Raw genomic sequence first — 26,805 nt, forward strand, 5'->3', positions numbered from 1 at the left:
TCAGCATGACCACGTCCTTCAACTTGCCATAGCGGGCGCTTGGACGTCGCTCGGTTCCTGGAGGGTCTTCCTTTGCTTGAACTTGGCTCCGCCATGGCCTCTGTCCCTGTGTATTGTCTCTGCCGCCTGCCCTACGATGTCACCCGCTTCATGATCGAGTGCGACGTTTGCCAGGACTGGTTCCACGGCAGGTGAGAAGGCGGCAGCACTGGGTGGGAACTGACATTTGGAGGTAGCGGCTCCAAAGCCCCCTGTTTCTTTAAATCCAGGGTATGTCTGCTCTTGGAGATGCTGCCTTTAATTGGGGGCCTTCATGAGGAGTATGGGTAGAATGCCAGTAATTCTCAAAGGGCTAGTTGCTCTAAGAATCGCCTTGCTGGATCAGGCCAAGATTTAAAGCTTGTTTCCTAAAAGTGGCCAGTCTGAGACCTCTTGAAGGCAGGAAGGGTCTTCCTCTGTTGCTTGTCCTCATCATCTGGTGTTTAGGGTTGATCTGCCTTTGTGCATGGACGCTTCTGGATGGTTGCCAGAAATCGATTGGGGGACCGTGACATTCATCCATAGAAACAGGAGTTGACCAGTGGACTTCATGTTTATACCTGCCAAACAGTTGACATGCCTTAAGTCATGGATGGGGAAACTAGCTCTTCAGGTGTCATCAACCCCAGGAAGTGTGGCTGGTGGCCAGCAATGATAGGAGTTCCCCGTCCCCCATCCCTGCCCTAAGCTCTTACAGTGCCAGTTGGTGAGGAGGCTTAAAATAAGTTAGCCATTCCCCCCAAACAGGTAAGCAATGTGCTTAAATCAGACCACACTGGCTATTAAGGGATCTGAAGTTACAGAAGTGCAGCAAAAATTTAAGAAGCTGTAATCCTCTTTTCTATTGTGCTGTTTCAACCCCACGCAGCTTCCTTTTGCACTGGCATGTAGTGCAGTCATGTTTCATGGAAGATGTGAGCATAGAACTGCTTTCTATTGTGCCAGATTTATTTATTTTATTCTTATTACAGTTGTTTATATCCCAGCATTCAGGATACAGATCCTACCAAGGTGGCCTTCAAGTACATATTCTAAAAATAAAATAAAAACAGTAACATATCAAAAACACGCTAGGGTCTTTTCTACATGATGGTTGCTGGTAGTTCATCCAGGGGTGGCCCATCTGGGGCATGTCCTGAGTGAACTTCACCTGCCTCCTTGCGGTCCTGGAATTCCTCTCATATGGTTGATGGCAGAGTACTCTGTTTTTTGCCAAACTGTCAGACACCCATCACCAACAGTCATATCTGGATTAAATTTCAGATTGTTCCTTCATTTAGCCAGCATTTTTTTCAACTGGTAGCAACTGCATGCAGAGCCTCTTACACAGCCATTTCTCACTCCCTTGTAGGACATCAATAGGTGAAGATGCCTTCACTACCAGGTCGCAGGATGGAACTGACAGACAGCTGATTAAAAAATGAGCAACTAGGTGCAACTTCTTAAACAAAGAGTGTGGATGTTGGGACATGGGGTGTTTATCTTTTAAGGCAATTCCATCAGGTCCTCAGGACATGCTGGTTTAGAATAGAAAGGGTTGCCTTAAACTGGAAAGGACCTGTCTAGCCAAGTGAAGTGTCCTATGTATCTTTGAGGTCTCTGGCAGATGACTGTCCCATTCCTCTTCCATGCCCTTGAACTGGAGATATTGTATATACAAACTAGGCACTCTGACTTAGGGTACAGTTCCTGTGTTTCAGAGTTAGAAGAAACAGTCTCTGGGCTTGTACAGGGTGGTCATCTAGGGCTGGGTGGTTGTAGACTTTGGGGATATTGCTTCTTTTGGAGCAAGTGGAGAACCTGTGACCTTCCAGTTGTGCTTGGACTCCCCTCATCAACCTCAGCCAGTATGGCCAATGGTCAGGGATGATGGGAGTTGTAGTCTAATGACAGCTGGAGGCCACAGTCTTCCCATACCTGTTATAGTGGTTGTTGTCTGTCTTTTGGAGAGATATGTGACTGACTTTCTCTCTTCAAGCTGTGTTGGAGTAGAAGAAGATGCAGCAGCCGACATTGACTTGTATCACTGCCCTAACTGCCAACTTCTTCATGGACCATCTGTCAGTAAGTTATGGGCCTGCTGTGATTTTTCAGTGGGATGAAGACTTAATAGGATATATTTGTATACGAATTCCTGCATGGATGCTGTCTCATCACAAATCACAAAATCTGGTGTATTGATCAAATCCCTATGAATGAGAGCTTCTCTTTTTTTAAAAGTGCTACTCCTTGTGGTTTGAGAGATAAATTCTGTAATATAAAAACACAATGTGTCTGCTAAAGGATGCAAGAGCAGAGATCGGGGAAAGCTTTTGCGGCTTTGCACAGTGCCTCAGGGACTCCTGTCCCAAATTTCCCGCCTCCCTTACAGCTTTGCTGTTTTCAGTTATCCAGTATTCAATCCAGTGCTTTTTGACTAATAGTCAGGACTTAATTTTTCAGAGCTGAGTACATAAAAATTCTGTACTGGGGCAAGCTGGTTCTGCAACCCTTACAAGTTATGCAGATGTGTATTGTTCATCTCAATTGGCACAGTCTGTTTGTGTTTTGACTGTTTTACATCATTCCAGTTTATGCAGATTTGCATAAACTGTTTGCATTGTTCCACTATTTCACAGAGTTTATTTTTTAAAGTACAGTATTTGCTAGTTTAGAAGAGGGGTAAGGACCTCAGTCCAATCCTCTGGAAAAATTATTCACCTACTCTTCTGGCTTCTGTAATTTCAGCAGGTATTGCCCACACACTTTCAAGCCACTCTTTTGCAACCACCAGGAGTGGAAATTTGGGTGGGTTTTTTTGTTTTTGAATGAAGGCTGAGAGTTGTAGGAAACTGAATTTTGTCCAATATCTCATTCAGTTCTTCTCCTGTGCTTTAGAACATTGTGGTGATGTTGGCATATCTCCATGTTTAATCATTGTGGAGATAAGGGAGTTCAGCAGCAGTGCAGAGTTTTTAGAAACTAACGCTTTGCAAGTTCTCTCATGTATGTAACTATTAAAGAAAGATACAGTGTTGAAAAATGGACTGTCCCTGGTCTAGCCCAATAGCTGACCCACAATTTAGGGTCTTAGGATGACGCCTTTAGCTGGAGGTTTCCGCAGGGTGGTGTTTGCCAAACCTGATATACTTTCTAACACTCTACTATGGCCCTTTGTTTAGCACAGACCTTGCCAAGGAGTGTGGTGGAGTCTCCTTCTTTGGAGGTCTTTAAGCAGAGGCTTGACAACCATATGTCAGGAGTGCTCTGATGGTGTTTCCTGCTTGGCAGGGGGTTGGACTCGATGGCCCTTGTGGTCTATTCCATGATTCTATGATACTCATGTGTAGGCCCTTGACTACAGGTGTGTGTGTGTGTGTGTGTTTTGTTTGTTTGTAACCTCCTCATCAGCAGTATTCTCTTAGCTCCTTCAATATCTTCCTCTGCTTATGTCTTTTTCTCCCCCCGCCTTTTACTATCTTGCTTTCCCCTCCCCCTGACAGTGAAGCGGCGCCGGGGGACCCAAAAACAGCCCGACTCATGTGCGGTCAAAGAGGTTGGCAAGGCGGTGAAGACCGGAAGCAGTCTGTTCATCAAGGAACTTCGCAGCAGGACGTTCCCTAGGTGGGCACATGCTTGGTGATCTTTGGGTGACCCAAGAGGAAAGAAGGAAGACTTTCCAAAATCCATGTTACAGGGTAGCTGGTGTTCAGGTTGAGGGAAGCTTTTGTTCCAGAAGGCCAAGAATGCACTGTGGACAAGCCCTTTTTATTCCACACCTGCCTGCTTGGGCAGAAGCTCTCTGTCTGGGGCTTTGTTTCCCAGCAACTTTGTGCAGGATGGGATGAATGGTACAGCTGTAACATCAGGGCTCTTTTAACATCAGGACTCCTTTAGCCACAGTTAAAACGAGGATTTCATCACCGTGGGATCTCACGTTCTTTTCCCTCTGCCTCTGCTTAGAGCAAATGTTCTCATTTCCACTGTAACTGTGATTAAAGGGTAAGTCAGCACCTATGTCAGGTATAGGCAAACTCCAGCCCACCAGATGTTTGGGACTACAATTCCCGTCATCCCTGACCACCCAACCACCATGTGTTGGGTGCTTAGCTAGGGATGATGGGAATTGTAGTCCTGAACATCTGGAGGGCTGGAGTTTGCCTATGCCTGACCTATGTTATCCTGAGTAAAGGTGACCAGGTTCAAAGTCCGCTATTAGTGACTCAGCTGCTAAAGAGGCTTGGTGGTGGTGGTGTACCTAAAATACAGCAAGTGGTCAATTGCCCACCTCACGCAGTTCACGTGCAGGACTACAGAGACACTCCATAGATTGGCTGAACTTGGTGAGCCCAGAGTGGCCTCTGTGCCTCTTGAGTGCGGCCTGTAAGATGGTCTCCACCACCTACTCTTCAATCAAAGATATTACGCTTCATGCTTTTCCACCATTCCATGTGATCTCAATGGGCAGTTGAGCCCTGAGATGATGTTCCCCCAAGGTGATTTAGTAAAAATGAAAGGAAGAAGAATGTATGAATGATTTGTTGCCTCAAGATTGGGGTTCATTTTTCTGATGGTATTTTGGATCCATTAATCGTGAAGCAGAGATGCATTCCAATGGGTTGAAGTCCAGTAGTCTGTTGAACGATTATTTTAGAAAGTCGTGGCACAGCAGGTCCAGCGAGCAGCTTGTTAACGGTCTGATACAGTCTTGGTAGCAGGCTGTTTCTTTGTTTTATGAACTGGTCTGCTATTGATTGTTTTCTGACTTTCCTTCTGACTCTTTGGGGAATCTCCCTGCAGCTGCTCACACCCTTGGTCCTGCCCCACCCCCCTGCTGCACAGAGCGTCTCCAAAGAGAGTCTTCTAGGCTGCAGCTGCGGGGGGGGGGCCTCCTCCCACCACAACAAATAGCAAACCAAGTCATATAACATAGAAGGCTAGGGCAATCAGATGAGTCTGTGGTGGACTCTCTGTGTTCTGTGACAGATGCACCAATAATAATAATAATAATAATAACAACAACAACAACAACAACAACAACAACAACATAACTTTATTATTTATATTTCACCCATCTGGCTGGGTTTCTCCTGCCACTCTGGGTGGCTTCCAGCAAAATGTTACCTAAGAGGTAGAAACTTGGGATTGGCTTGTTGTTCTTGGCCTGACTCCCCTCCCCCCCGCTGCTTCCCCAGTGCGGACGAGGTTATCCTAAAGCCAAGCGGGACCCAGCTGACCGTGGAGTTTCTGGAGGAGAACAGCTTCAGCGTCCCCATCCTTGTCCTGAAGAAGGATGGGCTGGGCATGACCCTTCCTCCACCTTCCTTCACCGTGCGGGATGTGGAGCATTATGTGGGTGAGTAGCAGGGGAGCGTTGCCAGCAGAGTGGCCAAAGGAGACTGATGTGTTGGGTGCTTCATTCATTGCAGTCAGGAAAGGGAGCCAGCAAGTCACACAGCTTGGTGTAATGTTGTCCTGTCATCGCAGAGGCGGTGTGGTTACTTGCAATTGCATTTTTCGCATGATTGCGCGGAGTATTTTTCGTTCCATAAGATGCACTTTTTCCCTCCTAAGAAGTAAGGGGAAATGTGTGTGCGTCTTATGGAGCAAATGCAGGCTGCACAGCTATCGCTGAAGCCAGAACAGCAAGAGGGATTGTTGTGCAGCTAAAGCAGCGATCCCTCTTGCTGTTCTGACTTTGCTTCGCTGCAGAGATGCTGTGTGGAGAGGGAAAGCTGAATCTGAATCTATGCAGCGCCTCTCCAGCAAAGTGGGAGGAGAAATGGAAGGGGCTCCGTTTTTCCTCCCGCTTTGCTGGAGAGGCGCTGCACAGATTCAGAATCCCCCCCTTGTTTTCCTCCTCTAAAACTAGGTGCGTCTTATAGAGCGAAAAATACAGGTAGTCTTTGGGAATAATCGTATTCGTCCTTTTTTCCGTGGTTGTGTTCGATGAGAATAAATATGTAGAAGAAGTCTTATCTTTAGCCACGTGGGTTGGTTATACCCTTAGAGCCATTATTGGTTTCCCAGCCTCTTGGAGGGTGCGTGGCTATGCTGACTTATTTGTCCTCCTGCTCCACAAATACCACCCCAAAGGCAAAAGATACGTGTGTGGAAGCAGCAGGTAATGGGGAGCAGTGAGTTTCTGGCCCTTTGATAGCAGTTGCTGGCCAAGGTGCTGGAGGAAAGGAGCGGAGATGTTGGCAGTGCTGAACTTCTGACACTCCATTGCGCCCCGTTGGTGGGGATACCCTGCAAAGAGATTCCAACTAGCCATGAGGCTCGCAAGGGGTGAGAACAGGACTGCGCTGCCATCTCCCACAACTGGAGCCCTCTCGGACACTTGTCCCATTATCTGAGCTGCCCGGCGTGTCTGTTCTCTTTTTCAACAGGAGCTGACAAGGAGATTGATGTGATTGACGTGACTCGCCAGGCCGACCTCAAGATGCGCCTGGGTGACTTTGTCAGATATTACTCCAGCAGTCGCCGGGAGAAAGTACTGAACGTCATCAGCCTCGAATTCTCTGAGACCAGGCAAGGAAAAGGGGGATATGAAAACAGCTGTGTGTCCTTGTCCTTCGTTTTCCCCAGTATTCACCCTACCCAGCAGAGAGAAACCCTGGAGCTGGAGAATCCCCACCTTTGCCATGAAGCCTACTAAGCAGTAGTATCCCTCTCCTTGCTAAGTGTCTTTGCTATTGTGGGGGTGCTCAGAAGTCTTTGCAGATGGAGAAATAAGGCAGAGAAAGAGAGTTACTTGCCCAAGTGACTCCTCAAATGAGTAAGGATTTGAAATGCAATGTTCCTGGTCTAAATCCACTCATCTCTCTACTGGATTACTATTCTAAAATCCTGTCAGGGGAAATCTCTGGAAGATGGACGAGTCAATTTGTTTTTACTTCACAATTTTTCAGGCTCTCTAATTTGGTGGAGACTCCAAAGATTGTGCGCAAATTGTCCTGGGTAGAGAACCTGTGGCCAGGCGAGTCGGTGTTTGAGCGTCCCAACGTGCAGAAGTACTGCCTGATGGGGGTGCGAGACAGCTACACGGACTTCCACATTGACTTTGGTGGCACCTCTGTCTGGTACCATGTGTTGCGGGTAAGAATATGAAGGCATGCGGGTGGGCAGGAAGGGAGCTTGATCTTAGAGCTGAGCCACAGAACCAGCAGGCCTCCCGGATGTACTTCAACTTCAGATTCTGGGTGATGGTTGAATGTTTCATTGTCTGTTTCCCACCCTCTCCCCAAATATTTTCTTTTTGAAAGAAATCCATTTCGCACATGCTAAGGTGGCATATTAGGGTGAAGGGTTCAAGAGCCATTTGGCTGAGTAGGAGGATAAAAAATAGCCTGGAGCACCAGGCCTGGAGTCTGAGGTGGCAACTGGTATACAGTCGGATGAGTCTGCTGTCCTCGTGTTTATGCTTTCTGTTCTATGAGGAATGAAGCTAAGGAGTTTGCTTAGCAATATGGGCTTGTTTGGAAGCTGCTGAAGGGCACCAAGAGCAAAACTGAGCAGCAGGGAGGTATTTCTTGCTTCCGGTTTGATTTTCACATCCCCTGTTCCATCCTTACTCCAGAAGCTGCTGGCTGTTTTTACTGCTGCTGCTCCATTTCTGGAGCTGGTACTCTACTTCATTTTCTTTTCTGGCAAGAACCGCCTCTTGTTAGGTGGTTGAAGCCCCCATAGACGGAGGCTGAAGAAACAGAGAATGTTGAGTTCAGAGAAGAAAGAGGATTAAGAATGGAATAGGTAAATTTCAGGTGTTTTAAAGGATGTCAGAAATTGGAGGGTTTTTTGACATCCACAGGCCAATAAACATTGTTTGAATGGCAGGGAAGTAGACCTGGCTGGGTGTGTGTGTGTCACAATTCCATACAAGCACAGGGGAAAAACACAACAAGCATTGTGGTTGTCCTCTGTGTAATTCTGTGACACTCCAAATCAGCCTGCCTTGAGGTTGAGGCAAGGAGCTGGACTCTGCAGACTTGATAGCAGCCATGCTGTTTGCTTGCTGCACATTAAATGCCCCCTTGTGCAACAGGATGCTTCCTTCTGTTACCTGAGCCCTCTCTGCGCTTCATAGCATCTGCTTTTGCCCTGTTTGCCAGCTCTTTTGCCCCTAAACATTAGAAGTGGCATATCAGCTCCTTTTCACTACCATCTGTGAGAGCCAGTGTGGTGTAGTGGTTAAGAGCGGTAGTCACGTAATCTGGGAAACCGGGTTCGTGTCTCTGCTCCTCCACCTGCAGCTGCTGGGTGACCTTGGGCCAGTCACACTTCTGTGAAGTCTCTCAGCCCCACTCACCTCACAGAGTGTTTGTTGTGGGGGAGGAAGGGAAAGGAGAATGTTAGCCGCTTTGAGACTCCTTAAAGGGAGTGAAAGGCGGGATATCAAATCCAAACTCTTCTTCTTCTTCTTCGCAGGGAGAAAAGATCTTCTATCTGGTGCGTCCCACTGCTGCCAACTTGACCCTCTTTGAAGCCTGGAGCAGCTCTTCCAATCAGAATGAGTTGTTTTTTGGGGACCAGGTGGACCGATGTTATCGCTGCCCCGTCCGGCAGGGCCAGACGCTCTTCATACCCACAGGTACTGAGTCGCTCCAGCTCCTGCCTGTCACTTCCGTGGCCACTGCTACTCCTGGGGCCTTTGTTTTTCTCCCACTCAGGGACACCTCTCCTTCCATTGTGAGTGACTTGCATTGCCACAGAGTAAGCTGCAGCTCAAAATGTGGTGAAATCCAGCTGCATCTAGCGGCTGGGGGACCCTTTCCCTTTCCTCCTCATAAGCCATGAGTCCTTCTGGGAGGCCCAGTCCTCACTTAGTCCATGTGACTGCTTCCTCCTTCCACTTTCAGGTTGGATCCATGCTGTGTTGACTCCTATTGACTGCCTGGCCTTTGGGGGAAACTTCCTACACAGTCTCAACATTGAGATGCAGCTCAAGTGAGTTTGGCTGGGAGTGCTTTGCTGGCCTGCAGCGAGGCATCTTGGGAAATGGCGGGGAGGAGACTCGATCACCGGTGGAGCACACCCTTTGGCATGCAGATGGTCCCTGATCCAGTCTCCACTTAAGGGTGGGAATGACTCTGATCTGAAACCCTGGAGAATCTCTGCCAGTCTGTACAGATAGACCAATGATCTAACTTGGTGTAAAAGCTTCCTTTATGTTCCTAAATGGGATCAAAGCCGGGAGAGAAACATAATCACAGAACATGCTGCTCAGCATGATGCCCTGCGCCCCCTGCTCATTGTTGGCTGGATCCAGAGCTGTGTGCATGTCATGATTTCAGTGAGACCGCAGAATGGGATACTGGGTGAATTTCAGTTTTTAAAAGTGCCAGTTTCTAGTTCTTATGGCTACACTGATAATGCCGGCAGAATTGCTGAGGCTTCTGGAGGTTGCCCGGCTGGGTTTTGAGTGGCCTTCGAAACTCCTTGCGCCTTCACGCAGTTGGCAGCAGAGCAGAACAAAGGATTTGAAACTGTGCAAATAGATCTAATTTACAGAATTCGTTTTGGGGTGTGTTTCTGATCACCAAATTTAAGTTCCTCTGGCACAGAATTCCATGGTTTTGGAGCCTAGAGCATACATAACCTCACTGGTCTTTTTGTTTCCTCCTGCCCAGAGCCTATGAGATTGAAAAGCGTCTCAGCACAGCTGACCTCTTCAAGTTTCCCAACTTTGAAACCATCTGCTGGTATGTTGGCAAACACCTCCTGGATATCTTCCGAGGTGGGTATTGAGTCCTCCCCTCCATGCAGTGCCCCCACCGTGCCCACACAAAGCTGCTGGGCATGAGAGCTCCTGCTGCATAATGCGCTCTGTCTCCCACAACAGGCCTTCGAGAGAATCGCAGACACCCGGCTGCTTATTTGGTTCACGGGGCCAAAGCCCTGAACACAGCCTTCCGCTCCTGGACTAAGAAGGAGGTAAAGGGTTGCAAGAAGGGCCTTTCTGGAGCTGCAGCTCTTTGTGTGGGGTTGCTGCCCAGGGTTCTGATGGACTCAGGGCAAAGCTTGTCTGCCCTCCTGCCGGCAGTCAAGAATAGACAAAAACACTTCCTAGACTCCACCGGCCTGCGCATCAGGGAGAAAGCAAGTCTATAAACTTTCTCCCTGGCACATTTCCTTTCTGTGGATGCCAGTTTTATTTTGTATGGAGAAGCATTCAGTCCTGAGGCTCCGCTTGCAGTCCGAAGTGGTGCAGCTTGGACACAGGTTGACCACCTCTGCAAGGTCTAGGCCCAAATCCCAAGCATTTGAAGGGGGAGGAAAGTTGTGGGTGGGATCCTGTGGCATTCCAGATGTTGTTGGACTCCCAACTCCCTTCATCCCTGACCCCTGGGCCATGCTGGTTGGGGCTGCTGGGAGCTGAAGTCCCACTCCTTCTGGAGAGGTGCTTGCTGCCAGCCACACCCCTTTGCCAGTGGCACTTCCGTTGGGCACAGAGGGGCAGAGCTTGCAGCAACCTGATCTCCTCCTTCTCAGGCCCTGGCAGAGCACGAGGAAGAAATCCCTGGCACGGTGCGGCCAGCACAGCTCATCAAAGACCTGGCCAAGGAGATCAGGCTTGTGGAAGTGAGTATGAGAAGGAAGCCGGGCCCTTTCCTCCTGGCATTGAGGGGCCTGCATTCTGAGATGGGGAGCAGCGTTGAGAGTAGCACCTTTTCTGCCCAGCCTTGAGTGCCCTTTTCATCTCAGATGCAATTGCTATAGGAAAAGACTGTGAAGAGAATAATTGGGTGCAGGATAGTGCTCACCCCGGAAATGATCTCTTTCAGCTTCTGCCTTCTGGAAGAAGGTACAGGGTTATAAAGACCAGGACTAGCTGCCTGAGAAACAGTTTCTATTCAAATGTGATTTTGGTTTTAAACACAGTGTAAGGTAGTCTCTATGGGAGTATATTATATTTAATTATGGGGTATCAGAGTTTTTAGGGGGCTAACCAGGCTGGGATAGCAGGTTTGTTGGTTTTTGAATGTCTGATGTAGATTTTTTCAATTTCTTTGTTCTGTATGGGACAATGACAATAAAGATTATCGTGTTAAGAAAAGGATGGCCACCAACTTAAAAGATGATGAGACAAATTCATGCAGGTCTATCTGGCAAAGAGCCAGGGGGGCTGTGCTGTACCTTTGCAGCTGGAGGCAGGCGTGCTTCCCAAGACCAGTTGCTGGAAATCACGGGAGGAGGGAGGGCTCTTTGTCCTCAGGTTCTGCTTGCTGGTTTCCTGCGAGAACAGGATGCTGGATTAGATGGGCCCTTGGCATAATCCTGCAGGCTATGCTTACATTATTTGGGCACACCAGTAGATGAGGGTTTGCCACAGTTTATTACAGCTGCCTGCAGGATATACTATAAACAGCCCAGTTACAGATAGGTAGCCGTGTTGGTCTGCCATAGTCAAAATAAAAAAATTCCTTCTAGTAGCACCTTAAAGACCAACTAACTTATTTCTTGGTATGAGCTTTCGTGTGCATGCACACTTCTTCAGATACCAAGAAGTATCTAAAGAAGTGTGCATGCACACGAAAGCTCATACCAAGAACTAACTTAGTTGGTCTTTAAGGTGCTACTAGAAGGAATTTTTTTATATAAACAGCCCAGTATAGCTTAGAGCCAGCACCTGGTAGGTCCATTGACTAGGGCTGCACTTTGGGGCTTGTTGCAGGTATGTTGGTGCCTTGTTAAAGAGGAACTAAGTTCCCTGCAGTATTCCTTGCGATGAATGTCTGGATGGCTGTCGCATCTCGTTCCCTGCAGCTTTGGTGCATATAAGATGTTGTTCTTTCCAAATAGGAGATGTGATTGCAGGCCGTTGTGCTTCCATGCTGCGCTGCTTGAAACAGAAGCCCTGGGTGGTTGCCAGTGTGTCTGTTGCAAGCAGTTCTGCTAGTTCCAGTTAGCCTTTTGAATCAATAGGTCGGCATCTCTGCTCATGAGTTGATATACCCCGTAGAAGCTGGAGTGTTCCCTTGCAAGCAGACCCCACACTGCGTCTGGGGCATGTGACTGAGTGTAACTTAGTGGCCAAGAGTGAGAGCTCAGAAAGGACCCGGTTCAACGTTCACTTCACCCATGTGAGGGAAGAGGGGCTCATCCCACTGGCTCTTTGGCCAGTAATTCCACTGGAATTCCACTTGCTGGATCATGTTCGCGGTGTGCTCAGAGCAGCCATGGCAGAGACTGTGGCCTGGCTGTTTATACCACACCGTAGAGAAAAAACATATATTCTGGCAGTCCAAACACATGCACAGAGGACTTGCAAGCTTGGTCTTTCTGTCCTGGGGGGATACCAGACAGTTTCTTCCGACTGGCAAATGCCTCCCTCTTGGTTTGTCAAGCGCAACAGGCGGCGGCAGGCCCAGCCCAGCAGCATTTCATAGCATCAGGTCGACGTTAAGGGCGGGGGGGGGGGAGTGGGAGCGATGTCTCCTTTGGCTTCTGATGCTCACGCTCTTCCAGGATATATTCCAGCAGAACATTGGGAAGACAGGCAGCCCATTTGGATTGCAGAGGGGTACCCAGCCTGGTGCAGCCACCAAAAGGGGAGACCAGAGCCCCAAGGAGCTGAGCCAGCAGAAGGCCAGCCGGAAGTACGTTGCCTCGGTCAAAGCCTTGGAGCAGGAGCTACTGGACAAATACAAGCAGCAGGCCCTGAAAGCAGAGAGTCCTGGCCAGGAGGAGGTGAGCTGCCATTGTGACTATGCTGCGCGTGCTCTGAGGGGGCTGTGCACTGGGGTTCTCCAGAAGTTTTGAGTACAGATTGATTGGGGGAGGGGGGGAGAAAGACTTGGGGTACCTGTCTCCTGAAGCTTTGAGCTCGCTTTCTGATTCGCGTATAGCGTCACCCCCTTCTGGCCTCCTGTAGTCCACCCACGTTTTCCTTTCCAGTTTGACCTGCCAAGTTCCAGCCTGGAAGACACAGATGGGGAACCCGACCTGACGGAGGAGGAGCTGCCCATGATGGTCGCCAACGGCCGGGGCGCCAGGTGTGCTTTTCTGTGCCCGCGTTATGAAGTGCAAGAGGGGCCGGGGATGGGAAAGCGAGACAGAATGGAGAGCTGAGCTGGTGAAGTTCCAGCAATACTGGCCTGCCACCTTCACCGCTGCCTAGGGGTACCTCAGAGATTGTCAATTAGAAGCTTGAGAGGGCCAAATCCGTAGCCTTGGATCTCAAGAACTGTGCCTACACCATGGGTAGGCAAACTAAGGCCCGGGGGCCGGATCTGGCCCAATCGCCTTCTCAGTCCGGCCCGTGGATGGTCCGGGAATCAGCGTGTTTTTACATGAGTAGAATGTACCCTTTGATTTAAAATGTATCTCTGGGTTATTTGTGGGGCATAGGAATTCATTCATTCCCCCCCCCCAACAAATATAGTCCAGCCCTCCACAAGGTCTGAGGGACAGTGGACCGGCCCCCTGCTGAAAAAGTTTGTTGATCCGTGGCCCACATCCCCTGCTTCCCAGGCTGAGGCACTTAATACATCCACTTAATACACCTCAAGCCCCTACTGCCAAGACACAGGGTATGAGGAGATGGAAAACACTGCAGGAAAGCAGCTCCACCCAAGATTTTAGAATTAGGCGGGGGGTGCGGGGTTGAACCTGGTGGTCTCCCTAAGTTGTGGAACTGCAGCTTCCACAATCCCTGCCGCTGCTGTTCTGGCTGACGCTGTTGGGAGATGGAGGTCAGTAACATCTTGAGGGCCACAATTTAGCCATCCTGGCTGTAGTTGCTGTTCCCACTGTAGGAGAGAGAGTAACAGCTATCTTTACCTTTGCCTTGGCTAACATGGAAGTGAGCCAATGGGCAGAGACAATGCTGCCTTCCTTTTTTTGCCCTTGCCCACTTCAAAATAATATGTGCCCCCCCTTTAAATAGCTGACCAGTGGCAGAGCAGGGGAGTTCCCTGGGACCAGGCCCCACCTCACTACAGTACCAACCATAGGGACGAATCTAGCCCATTATTTCCTCCAAGTTGCCTAGAGTAGCGGACCCGCTTTTTCTCCTTCCCCATTTTTACCCTGTGAGGTGGAGGCTGTGAGTGGCTCATGGTTGCCCAGAGAGCTCAATGGCCAGAGAGCTCTTCCAGCTTTTGGTGGCAGGAACGATGTGATTCTTTCCCAAATCAGCATTTCCCATCCCCCAAGGAGTGGTGCCACTGGGGTGGGAAATAAGACGGGGGTTGTATCCAACTAAATTTGACTCAGGGTAGACCATTGATAATGATGGACACAGCTAACATTGGATGCAACCCAGTGTTCTTTCCCCTCCTACATGGCTCCTCCATTAGGGCCGAACCAACAATCAAGTGTAAAGGCAGATTTTCGTGATGTACAGATATTTGTACAGAGAAAATGGTATGGGGCACCCAAAACAGTACCGAGCTGTGTACAGCAGCTGTTGGATCAGGGCCACGAGAGGCACGTGCCTGACCAGTCGTAATGTTTTCTCCAAGCAGGAAGATCAAGGCCTCTGAACGCAGCCGGAGCCATAAAGGGGCACTGGCACAAGTTCCCCGCAGCCCGTCCGATGCTGAAGCTCCCGATATGGACTCTGAGGAGGACCTGCAGATCGATGAGACGCCGCGCAGGGAGAGGAGGAGCCTGGTGCTGCACAAGAGGCTGCCCAGTATGTCTCCCCCCCCCCCATTTCTGTCTCTCTGCCTGTCACGTCTCTCTCGGGTTGGGAAAACACGCATTTAATTCTATTGGCGCTATAACCCACCCTCCACCAAATGGCCCCGGGTGGGTTAGAAAAACATCACAGTTAAAATAAAAAATCTGCAAAAGCAACAATGATCAGCTTAGCAAAGCAGCAGCACAAGCGAGCATTGCAGGAGGAGGGAAAACAAGAGCTCCATCTTGACCACTCATCAAAAAGCATACGGGGATAACTTCTGAGATTTAACAGGCACTTTTGTACACAGTTACAAGCATTTATTGGCAGGCCTGAGTCTAAGGTCTAGGAGCTTGCTTTTAAGGAACAAAATTAACATTAAAGTTTAAAGAATTGGGAGCATTTCACATTCTTGATTCTTTTTGTGCTGCTGTGGAATTGCAGTATATGTGCATAACTCTATAGAGTTCACCTTTCTCCGCTTCCTGCTTTCAAGGAACTTTTCCTGTCACTCATCTTCAGTGGCTTGTTGAACAAGTTCTGCCCTCCTCTTTGTCATATTCATCTTCCAAAGAGGCTACACCTCACACCCCCTTCCCGCCCAGCTCCTGCTTTAGGCATTATTAGCAGCAATATCGTGGAATTTCCAAAGTCTCTGCCTGGCTAAATGACAAACTGGCAGCCCAATCCTGTACCTGCTTGGTCCTTGCCCTCTCCCAGATCACAGGTGTTGCACTGCAATCACCTGATGGGTCTATGCAATAGTAGCCCATTCCCTTGCAGATGCTGGTATGCTTCTGTCACAGCTCCCAATCCCTACTCCTTTGTGCCCAACAGTTAATTGAACAATTGCTGTCTTTTGCTTCAAGAATTTCCCCGGAAGTTGCCACGAGCCAAGCCCTGCTCCGACCCAAACAGAGTGCGAGAGCCAGGGGAAGTAGAGTTTGACATTGAGGTAAGTTGGGCTCAGGACTTCAGAAACGTTGTGCTGCCGGGAGCTTGATAGCAGAAATGAGGCTTCATTTAAGTTACAATCTCCCTGGAAATTTGAGTCTGACATCTGGAGGGTCATGGCCTCCTCATGGCCTTACTTCAGGGAAGTAAGCAGTAAGTTTGTTTGTTTATTTTAAGGCATTCTTATGCCTCTTAATCATTAGCAGTTCAGGTAAGGATGGCCATTTCAGGGGGTTTTCTGGAGTTGAAGGGGGCAGGCCACTGCAAGATTCACACATTTGCTCTTGTTTTCATTTTATTATAATCATTATTATAATTAGTTTTGTTTGTTTGTTTATGCCACCTATCCGACTGGGTTAGCCCAGCCACTCTGGGCAACTTCCAACAAATTAAAACACAGGAAGACATCAAACATTAAAAATGTGCTTTTATTGTTTTTTGAAATGTGCCTTTGTTATTGTTCCAAGCTGCCTAAAGTAAAAAGAATGACTAGATCAGCGGGGAAGTGTGTGTTTTTAATAACCTTTCTTTTTGTACCTCCTAAGTGGAGAGAAGAAGCTCAGTCTGAAACGTGGCCACTTCCCTTTTCTGAAGACTGGTGCTCTGGACCAGTTATCAGTCACCCTGACTTTCTGAATCATTTTCCTCCTCCAACAGTGATGAGCAGCAGAAGAACCATGAGTTCTCCTGAGGCTCCTTCTCTGTCCCTAAACGCTGGGCTTCAACCTCTAGGGGAACAAGCCACTTCTCCCTTTACTAGGCTTTGTGGGATGCAGACCAGTTCCTGTGCGCTTGTGTGACTATTTCCTCCACTCTTGCAGCCTGGCTGCTCAGGTTCCTCTTAAGGAGGGTGGGAAAGAGAGCTCTGCCTCTGCTGCTATTGGACACAGTGCACAGAGAAGCAGGATATAAACTTAATAGGCGAATTGCCAACCGAGGCTCTCTGAAACTTGTTCCATTCTCAGGAGGACTACACCACAGAAGAAGAGGAGGACGCCTCTGGCGATGACCAGCTGGAGGGCGGCAGCAGCGCCGCCGGGATCCTGGACCTGCTCAAGGCCAGCCGGCAGGTGGGCGGTGCAGACTATGACGAGCTCAGGTGAGAAGCAGCTGCTGATGGGCCTCAGGTACTGCTGCTGCTCTTGGGGCCTCTAGACAGACCTGCCCATGGGAAGTCTCAGGGCACTCTTCTCTGCAACAGATGGTTTGTCCAGAAGTGCTGGAGGGGGCTCTCTTCTTATAAGAGCAAAAGAAAGAGGTGCTTTCTCCCTTCCTTTTAGGTGGGGAGCCTCCAGGCCGCTCTCTGCCTGGCCACACCTCCCTTCCCAGCCATACCGTCCACATACTGGCCCGAGGACCCTGGCTGGTTGCCTAGAAGGAACTGTCACCCATGGGCTGAAAAAGGAGCCCCACATTTGAGAGTGTATTTCTTCTCCGCAGTCTACCCTCTTCAAAACTGAGATGTTGTCTTGCGTACATGCATCACCCAAGCAGCTCCTTGGGGTGTCCGGTCCCCTCCGCTTTGCCAAAATGGCTGTGCTGGCAAAGGCTGATGGGAGTTCTTGCTGGAGGCACATGGAGGGTGCCAGGCTGAGAAAGAGCTGCTCTCAAATGTGGGAGGCAGGAAGTCAGTCACCAAGGAGAGGAAGAGGCAGAGGAGGAAAAGCTAGAGGGGCACCACTCCCAAACCTCCAGTTTCATGTTGTAACTGCCATGTGTGGGGCCAGGCGTACAGGATAGGGAACCTGCCCACCCATCACTTTCACACCTAGGTCCTCCCTGCTCAGTACAGTGGTACCTCAGGTTACAGATGCTTCAGGTTACAGACACTTTAGGTTACAGACTCCACTAACCCAGAAATAGTACCTCAGGTTAAGAACTTTGCTTCAGGATGAGAACAGAAATCGCGCAGCAGCAGCGCAGTGGCAGCAGGAGGCCTCATTAGCTAAAGTGGTGCTTCAGGTTAAGAACAGTTTCAGGTTAAGAACGGACCTCCAGAACGAATTAAGTTCTTAACCCGAGGTACCACTGTATTGGTTTCCCTGTGTCTGATCACAATGCCAGTATGGCCATGCTCTCCCTCTACTGGAGAGCATAGAACAGGCTTCTTCATGCAGCATAAAGGCAGTCATGGCCACCAACTTGGATGGCTTTAAAAGAGGATGAAACAAATTCATGGAGGAGGAGGAGGAGGAGAAACAGAAGAGGGCCATTGATGGCTCCTAGCCAGAATGACTGGTCTCTTATCTCTGCCTAATGCTTCTGAATACCAGTTGCTGGAAACCAAAGGGGCTGGGGGAGGGGGCCCTTATACTCATGTTCTGCTCGCTGGTTTCCCACGGGCATCTGGTGGGAACAGGAAGCCAGAGTAGATGGCTCCTTGGCCTGCACCCAGCAGCCCCTTTTATGTCCTTCTCCCACTTTCTCTTGTCATGGATTTCTACTCAGTATTGATAGTTAGCAGAATAAAATTCCCTCAAAAATAGACCAGAGGCAATTGCGTTTCATCCAGCAGAGCTTTGCTGCTACTGAAGGCAAATGAGCATCTTGGTCACAAATCCAATACATTCAGGGTTGGCACTGTTCATAAGGAATCCAGTTGCTGCAGACGTAACTTAAACTTACAGTAACTTATAATAAGTCTGAACCTTAACACTAAGCATACTGTGTCCAGAACACCACGTCAGAAAGGAAAAGAGAAAGAAAGAGAGAGCCAGGCTCCTCTGGCCTTATTATTATAGTCAGCATGACCTTGTCAGAAAGAGATAATAGAACCAGTTTAAGCCAGCTGTACTCAGCTTCTCTGAAGGAATAACACAAACATCATGAACCTTCTGCTTGTTTCTTTCACACAGAGAAGCTTCCAGAACCCTCTTGAATTAATTAGAATAGGAAAGATCTCTACACATCAGATCAGTATTTTCTGTACTAAGAAATGCAAACAAACACCTCTGGCACTGGGGTCCCCTTTCATCTGGCTCCCTCTTTCTCCAGTAAGAGCTGTGTATGTATTCTGCGGGTCCGAAGAAACTCAGAGTGTAGCATTGGTCAATGGTCCAGAAGAAAATTTCCTCTTTTTATTTCATTTCATTTTATTCATGTAATACATTTTTATTCCATCCTTCCTTCCAAAGGAGCCCAGGGCAGCAAACATCAACATTTTTTAATTATTTAACAAAATACATAGACTGCTTTAGTATAGTCAGTTTACAAGAAATATTATGATTATCCATAAAAAAGTTAAAAACCATTAAGAGCATTCAAAAATAATTAGGATTAACTGTAAAAGAGCTTAAAACATGTCAAGACCTACACATCTGGATGGGCTTTCCTAAACAGAAATGTTTTTAGCAGGTGCTGAAAAGGATACAGAGAAGGCACCTGTCTGGTCTCCCTAGGCAGAGAGTTCCAAAGTGTAGGTGCTGCCACACTAAAAGGTTGAATTTTTTTTGAAACAGCGCAATTTAAAATAAAATTAAATCATCTTTAAAATAATTTAATACGGTTTTCTTTTTAAAAAAATGAAATTTCAGTCCTGTCCCTTCACGGAGGCAAAGGGGTGCTTGAGGGAGTGTGGGTGATGCCTCCTGCCTCCCATCTCACAAGTCGGGGGTGGCGGGAGCTGAATATGATTTCCAGCTGTCCAGAGGCCCTGAAGTAATTCATAGCTGCTGCTCCCCCCCCAAAGCTAGAAAAACCCAGAATAAATTTGGCAAATACAGTCATACCTCGGGTTACAACTGCTTCAGGTTGTGTTTTTTCGGGTTGCGGACCACCGAAACCTGGAATGGGTTACTTCTGGGTTTTGGCGGTTGCGCATGTGCAGAAGTGCTAAATTGCGCTTTGCGCATGCGCAGAAGGGCTGAATCGCAACCCGCGTGTGCGCAGACGCGGGTTGCGAACGTGCATCCCGCACGGATCACGTTCGCAAGCTAAGCGTCCACTGTACATACGAAGTGCGCAATGCATTTCTCAAAATAAAAGAAATGATGCCTGTTTGCTGGATTTCTACAGCTTGTCTTGGGGCACACCTTTACTTATTTTGTCTAAATAAACATGGATTATGCTTGAGCCCCTGTTTGTGGATGCTCAGCTTTGCTGCCAAGTCGGGGCTGGGTCGGCAGTGCGATGTGGGTGGTTGTGGCTGATGCCGTGTGCCTCTTTTGTGTGTCCCCTCCCCCCGCAGTGATGCACCTGCCTCCCCCAGCACTCAGGAAGCCATCCAGGGCATGCTGTGCATGGCTAATCTCCAGTCGTCCTCGTCTTCGCCAGGGGCCTCCAGCTTGCAAGCCTGGCTGACAGCGGGGCACGAACGCGGCTCTGCGGGAGCCTCCGGCGCTCAGCGCTCAGGAAAGAGGCCCATCAAGCGCCCGGCCCATCACAGCACCGACAGCGAGGAAGAGGCCAGCCTGGACGAGCAGGAGAGCCTGGGCGCCTGCTTCAAGGATGCTGAGTACAGTAAGGATGCCCTGGCTGAGAAGAGGGGCTTTGCTCTGCAGTAACAGGGCAGGCAGAGAGTGGCAGGGAAAGGGGGAGAGAGAATGAGGTCCAGACAAGCGCTGGGACCCTCCAGGGATTGCAGGACTACATCTCCCATCACCCTGAGCACTGGCCCTCCTGGCTGGGGCTGATGGGAGTTGGAGTCCAGCCACATCTGGAGGGCCACCGGGTTTCACCAGCCCTGCTTTAAAGGAAGCAGCCAATCTGTAGACCCATAATCAGGCTGGATCCTTATACTCTAAAGGAGGCTTATATTGCTCCAAAAGGTGCAAAAGGTTCCCAGGTGACTGCTGAAGTGTCACGCGGCTTTGGTCTGTTCACTGTAATTTGGCCTTTGTCTGGGTAAGCAGCACTTTCCCCCAGAGCAGGGGCCAAAGGGCGATAACACTGCCTGCTGCTGTCTCCCTGTTTGTGCCGCTACTACCCCAAGGCTGGCAGCTATCATTGGGGCTGGGCTCAGCTGCCCAAGCTCAGCGGCTGCATGCCCTGGGCCCCTCCTTCCTATGGGGCGGGGGGCAGAGAGAGTGAGAGAGAGCAAGAGTAGACTGGCCTTGCAGCACCGAAATTACCCACTGTGACACCTTTCTCTGGTTTGGCCCTTGCCCACCCTTGCGCAGCTGGAGAGCAGGATTGGAGGGGTCCTTCCTGGTCTCTGTTTCTGTGAATTTCAGACAATTTCTGTAGAAGATTTAGCTGGTAGCTAAATCTCACAGTTTAACGCCACTCAGCAATTCCAGCATTTTGTTTTTTAAATGTTGTTTGGTCTGAGTGTGAAGATGTGGGGTAAACGCTGCTTACCAGTTTTTTGTAACTTGAAGTCCCTGTATAGAACTCGGTCTTGCCTGATTCCCTCTTTCCGTAGTTTACCCTTCCTTGGAATCGGATGAAGATGACCCAGCCTTGAAGTCTCTACCAAAGAAGAAGAAATGCACAGACGATGCGCCTTGGAGCCCCAAGGGTAAGAACCCGTCTGTCACTGGGACGGGTGCATTAACGCGATGCTTCACAGAGGCAGAAAGAGCACCAAATGCAATTTTGCTTCATAATGTTGTTGTAAACAAGCTTCTTGGTGGATCCAGATATATGTTTGAAAGTGGGTGGCTGAACTGCCTGTGGAGATGAGAGGATTTCATGAATAAGTTTTTCGCATTTGGGGACGGGCCTTCGGTCTCCCACATTGGGCCTTGACCTTCCCCATGAACATCACTAGCCCAAAAAATTGTGCAGGTTTGTTGCAGGTGTGCCGTTTGCTTGCTATGTATGCTTTGCAAGTTGCAGAATCCAGCTTTTCTTTGTGCAAAGGATGGGAACCCTCGAGGTCTAGATTTTGTGTTCTCTGCACTTCAACAAAAATCTGCGCTGTGTAATGCAGCCCGTTCTGCAATTCTGCAGCATCATGGAGTGCAAAAGAGACTGGCCTCTCAGGATTATTTAACTTACCTGAAGCAATTTGGTTTGGGGAGACTGTTTTGGTGAAGACAAAAAACAAAAAACTCCCTTTGCTGTATGGAAGGGAAGAAGGGTGTTTTCTTTTAGAAAGAAAGGTTTTGGTTTTTTTAAAGAAACAGCCTGTTAAGCAGTGTTGAGAGGGCTGTACTTCATGGCTCTGAAATGCACCCAGAGTGAAGGGCACCCTCCACTCACAGTGTGTGCTGTTCCCTTCTCTTTCCTTTGCTCATATGTGCATATACCTGCCATTCCTGGGTGTGGCTCCTCCTGGATTGAAAGCTGTATCTCCTAGAAGGCCTAGGACAGGGACGTCCAACTCCCAATAGACTGTGATCTACTCACAGTATAAAAAAACTCGCAGTGATCTACCCATTGTTGTTAAATGGACCAAAGTTGTTGAGTTTTTTGGGGGGAGGCCAAAGTTGAGTTGTTCAGCTTTTTTTGGGAAGGAGGAAGGAGATCACTGTGGGGCCAGAGATCTACCAGGAACACCCCATGATCTACTAGTAGGGGTAAATCACGGGGTGTTCCTGGTAGATCTCTGGCCCCGCAGTGATTTCCTAGGGGGCGTTCTTGCTTTGGGGGCAGCACCGCAAGTTGTGCTGATCGCTGTTTGTGTCTGTGTAGCATTTTCCATTCCTGTGGGTCCCTCTCCATGCTCCCACTTGGAGCGCGAACAGTGATTTTCTTTCCTCCTTTGAAATCTCTCTTAGTAGGCACAGGATGAGGGTGTTGTTCTTCCTTTAAGCCCAAGGTCCAGAATACCACCAGGAACACAAACAACATTTCTTTTCCTCCTTGCAGCCCGGGTCACCCCAACACTGCCCAAGCAAGACCGCCCCGTGCGTGAGGGCACCAGAGTGGCATCTGTCGAGACAGGCTTGGCGGCTGCGGCAGCTAAACTGGCTCAGCAGGTAAGTGGCAAGACTTGCTTTGGAGGTGGGAAGAAGGGACAGAGATGCTGGGATGTCTTTGAAGACGTCGGAGAGGCTTTTGCTTCACGAACTCAGAGGCCTCAGGATGTTTCAGGCAGGGTAGGGCTGGAGTTTGGTAGAATATTTCTGACCTTCGTCGTTAGGGGATCGGTGTGCTAACTTATTCATTAATTGCCTTTTCGTCAGTGGTTCTTAAAGCAACGTTGCGACTAATGAATCTGCATGACCTACACCTATTCAAGTACTTTGTGTTTGGATTAGATTTCACAGAGATTTCAGTATTCTTCGTGGGGTTTGTGGCCAAAGAAATAACTTTTGTGTAACCCTTTAAAATAATTCATTTTTTTGAATTATCCCCAGCCACTGCTAACAGATAACTTTAGTGACCCAAAGCAGGGATGGGCTATGAATTCTCTGCCCTGGAGCTCCCATCCCAGGGAGAAGCCAACATATGTCCCATCAGCCCCAGCCAGCTTAGCCAGTGGTCAGGGATGATGGGCATTGTAGTCCACCAACATCAGGATGGCATCATCCGGTGGCACCTCCTGCGCCCTGCAAAAGGCTGGCCATGATCCAGAGATTTACAGAAGATTGGAAGAAGTATATGAATTATCTGAAGAGCAATTGTAATCAAAAAATTATGCTAGTAGAACTACAAGAAGTTTTGTAAGGAGAAATATATGAAGTGTTACAAAGTAGAAAAAGATGAAGTATTGGTTATGAGTTTGAAATGTAATAGGGAAAATAAGAAATGCATACTAGGAGATTAGACTGGAAAATTTTCAGACAGGACTGATGGAAGTCAAAAAAATTGAATAAGATGTAAAAGTATTTTTAATTATTGTTGAAAATGGTATGTTAAAAAACTAATATAAATTTATATATATATATAAAAGAAAGGCTGGCCATGATCACAACTAGAGCTCTAAATAAGGAATCCCTTTGTTGCTTTCTCTCTCTCTGTCTTAAGGAACACCAGAAGTTGCAGCGACGGAAACTCGTGAAAAAGAAGCTGCCCTCCCCCAAGCCACCCAGCCCGGAACCAGAGCCGGAGCCGGAACCAGAACCAGACCCAGAACCATTGGAAGCTGAAGTGGAACCAGACCTGCCTCTGCCACAGCAGGATCCGGACCCTGGAGCGGCGGCTCTGGCGCCCACTCCTCCCACCCCGGAACCCAAGCAGGAGCAGTTTGCTGGCAGCCTGGTGGACCACGAGTACACCGCCCGGCCCAACGTCTTTGGCATGGCCCAGGTGAACCGCAGCTCCACGCCCATGGCACCTGGCGTCTTCTTGTCCCAGCGGCGCCCCTCGGCTGGCTCCTCAGGTCCTCAGGCAGCGCAAGGTAAGCAGGAGTGTGTGGACTTTGGGAGGCTGGTGCTGTTGGCGCAGATTAGAGGAGGATCTGGGGGGTGTTCTAGGAATCCAAAATCATTTAGTCCAGAGCAGTCCTTGCCTGAACACCATCCCACTGGATTGCTTTCTGTGTCGATCAGCAAGTGGGAAAGATTTTTCCTTCTCTGGCATCAAGGTGTCTTGGGCTGGTTCTTGGGCCATGCCACCCTGGGACTTCAATCATCATCATCATCATTATCATCATAATTTTTATTTCTACCCCGCCCTCCCCAGCCAAGACCGGGCTCAGGGCAGCTAACACCTGATATAAAAACAAATTGGTTGAAATACAACTTAAAAACAAGATTAAAATACAACATTAAAACATCAAAATACAGCCTCATTTCAATGGAAACTCAAATCAAAAACTTTTTGGGGATGAAAACGTCAAGACTTCACCAAGGCTAACTTTCCAGACTGGTCCTACATGGGCCAGAAAAAAGCCAGGGAAGTCCCCAAATAGGAGTTCCATCACAGGAGGAGAAAGGAAAAAGCAAAGAGGGGGAGGGAAATAAATTGATTCCAAGCCGAAGGCCAGGCAGAACAACTCTGTCTTACAGGCACTGCGGAAAGAAATCAGATCCTGCAGGGCCCTGGTCTCATGAGACAGAGCATTCCACCAGGCTGGAGCCAGTGTTGAAAAGGCCCTGGCTCTGGTTGAGGCTAATCTGACTTCCTTAGGGCCCGGGACACCTAGGGTGTTGCTATTTATGGACCTTAAGGTCCTCCGTGGGGCATACCGGGAGAGTAGGCAGAAGTTGTGTATCTTGTTTGGATAAGTTAACCTCTGGCTGTCCTCATCCCTGACTCAACCATTTCCCCCCCTCTCAGGGAAACGCCCCAAGAAGGGCTTAGCGACAGCCAAGCAGCGGCTGGGACGCATCCTGAAGATCCACCGTAACGGCAAGCTGCTGCTCTGAGTGCCACCCTCGCACTGGCTCCAAGACCTCACGCCCCTTGGGCACCAGCGGATGAGTGAGGCACGGATGAGGCCCAGAGACACTGCCTTCGTGTCCTCAGGAGAGCTGCCGGGACAATGGGGTGTGGATGAGCCCCCCGTGCTACCTCTCCCTCATGTGGATCAGGGCCAAGACTGAGCTGCTCCTGCCACTGGAAGCATTGGGCTAGATTGGCAGCCGCTCTGATCTTGAGCTGAACCACGCTTCCTTCCCCTGAAGAGGCAGACACCACCAGAGGCGCAGAGGGGCTTCATCACGCCCACGGACTCTCCATCCCTACCTCGACCCGCTGCACTTCCTTTTCTGTCTATTTTGGGGCTTATACCTCTGTAGAATTCTCCCCCTCCCACTGCCATATTGCACACAAGGATATTGGTTAGACATTTCTTCCCAGCGACCTTTTGCATTTTCGTTGCTGTACACAGATCCTGGCACACAGTGCTTTTAATTTTTTTTAACAGTCTTCCTTCCTTCCCCCCGCTCCAAAAAAAGAGGGAAGCAACTGCTTATTGCCCTCACTTAAAGCAGATAACCCTTCTCCTTTCCCAGTCTTCTAGAAGTCTGACCCCCTTTCAGACACATCTTGGGGGGGGCATTTTGTGCTTCAGAGCATCACCCGCCAGTTCGGCAAACTCCCAAGAAAGCAGGACAGGGACAGCTCCCTGGGGAAATGCAAAGGTATTTTTTCCTGCGCTGCTTCTCAAGAACTTGGGTTTGAGGAGAGGGCAGGCTGGATATAATTGGATTTCCAAAAAACCCCAGCCAGCTGCAGCGAGAGAGTCACCATCATGGCTTATGCACACAAAACCTGCCATTGGTGAAGTCACCTTCATTGTGTGAGTGGGAGTCAGGTGTTGTTTTTCATGTCCTTCCAGATCATAAGCTCCCTGCACATTCAAGATTAGCATTTTGGGGGAAGGCTAAACTAGTGTCTTCCCCTGACTTGCCCAGTTATCTATGTGAAGGGCGTTCTGTTGTTTTACTGTTGTTGCTGCTTTGTTTTTAATCTAGCACACAAACCCTTCCCCCACTTGTCAGAAGTGATACAGGCCAGCGCCAGCTACATCCAGTGGGGTTCCTCTCGTGGGGGGCTCAGAGTATCTCCCCTGTAATGGATCTGGTAGGTTTTCCTTTATGACATGGGGGTCTCCAGTAAGGCTTCACAGTTCTTCCTACTGCAAATCTCTTCTATTGTTGATTTCCCCTTCCACACCCCACTTTTCTGGGTCTGTTTTTACATTCTTCGCATGAAGCAGTCTCCCTTCCACTCCCCCCACTTCCGACCCCTACAGCGGCAGGGAGGGCACCATGCCCCCTAAGCAAGGACTTTAAAAAGACATTTGTACCCAGCTGCACGGCTCAGTTTATATGGCTGTGTACCATATTTTTATGCCAGACTCCAGCAGGCTTTGTGTAAATGTTTGAATTCTATTTTTTAGGCATCTCTCTAGAAATGTGTGTTTTAAAAAAAAAATCAAACGAGGCTGAAACTTTTTTTTATATATATTCAAGGTTAGAATAAAACCTTTGATGGTTTAGCATGGCTCGTATATGGGGCACATTTTTCTGATTTTTTTTCCAGGAACGAAAGCCTTCATGTGGGTTGCTGGGAGCTCCCCTCTCTCCAACAAAGTCTTTGCTCTGAAGAAGTTGGGCTTTCAGTGTAAACTTAGGGCAGCATCTCACATAGTACTCAGGTTGAGATACCACTTCCAAAGCATAGGTGGCATGCCAGTTTTGAAGGGCACCCGTGCACATTATTTTCAGCTGGGTGGCTTTAATATTGGGGCTAATGTGAAATTGCTCCCCATTTCTTTTGTGAACATTTTCAACAGTGTCTTCAAAATATCTCCCTTTTCGGCAGTTCTTTTTTTACATATCTTGGAAGAAGAAGAAAGACATTTTGCAAGTGCCCCGAGTTGCATTATCAAGCAGCCCGATCAGATTGTGGCCAGTGGCACTATGACA

At 48.8% G+C, this 26,805-nt stretch overlaps 1 protein-coding gene and 1 long non-coding RNA gene across 3 annotated transcripts in view; both read left to right on the forward strand.

Moving 5' to 3' along the window:
- PHF8 (PHD finger protein 8) overlaps window positions 1-26,387 on the forward strand; it is a 26,884-nt gene extending 497 nt beyond the window's left edge. Inside the window, exons 1-21 of one of the 2 annotated variants that reach the window (XM_082205392.1) lie at window positions 1-191; window positions 2,018-2,103; window positions 3,522-3,642; window positions 5,214-5,374; window positions 6,411-6,552; window positions 6,933-7,119; window positions 8,449-8,611; window positions 8,880-8,967; window positions 9,651-9,757; window positions 9,863-9,954; window positions 10,513-10,602; window positions 12,490-12,711; window positions 12,919-13,016; window positions 14,487-14,659; window positions 15,517-15,602; window positions 16,567-16,700; window positions 19,788-20,059; window positions 20,964-21,059; window positions 22,355-22,464; window positions 23,456-23,828; window positions 24,710-26,387. The exon at window positions 1-191 is cut by the window's left edge and continues 497 nt beyond it. In XM_082205392.1, coding sequence (XP_082061518.1) covers window positions 94-191; window positions 2,018-2,103; window positions 3,522-3,642; window positions 5,214-5,374; window positions 6,411-6,552; window positions 6,933-7,119; window positions 8,449-8,611; window positions 8,880-8,967; window positions 9,651-9,757; window positions 9,863-9,954; window positions 10,513-10,602; window positions 12,490-12,711; window positions 12,919-13,016; window positions 14,487-14,659; window positions 15,517-15,602; window positions 16,567-16,700; window positions 19,788-20,059; window positions 20,964-21,059; window positions 22,355-22,464; window positions 23,456-23,828; window positions 24,710-24,798 — 2,988 coding nt within the window. In that variant the 5' untranslated portion in view covers window positions 1-93 and the 3' untranslated portion in view covers window positions 24,799-26,387. The remainder of the gene's footprint in view (window positions 192-2,017; window positions 2,104-3,521; window positions 3,643-5,213; window positions 5,375-6,410; window positions 6,553-6,932; window positions 7,120-8,448; window positions 8,612-8,879; window positions 8,968-9,650; window positions 9,758-9,862; window positions 9,955-10,512; window positions 10,603-12,489; window positions 12,712-12,918; window positions 13,017-14,486; window positions 14,660-15,516; window positions 15,603-16,566; window positions 16,701-19,787; window positions 20,060-20,963; window positions 21,060-22,354; window positions 22,465-23,455; window positions 23,829-24,709) is intronic. The other variant, XM_082205393.1, reaches the window with a different exon arrangement.
- On the forward strand, window positions 10,609-12,330 carry LOC309522342. The gene is made up of 2 exons (XR_014215048.1): window positions 10,609-11,404; window positions 11,642-12,330. It is a non-coding gene; the product is annotated as an uncharacterized lncRNA (long non-coding RNA).
- Window positions 26,388-26,805: the final 418 nt, after the last annotated feature.

Source organism: Podarcis vaucheri (genome assembly GCF_965113315.1).
Source record: "Podarcis vaucheri genome assembly, chromosome: 17".
NCBI lineage: Eukaryota > Metazoa > Chordata > Lepidosauria > Squamata > Lacertidae > Podarcis > Podarcis vaucheri.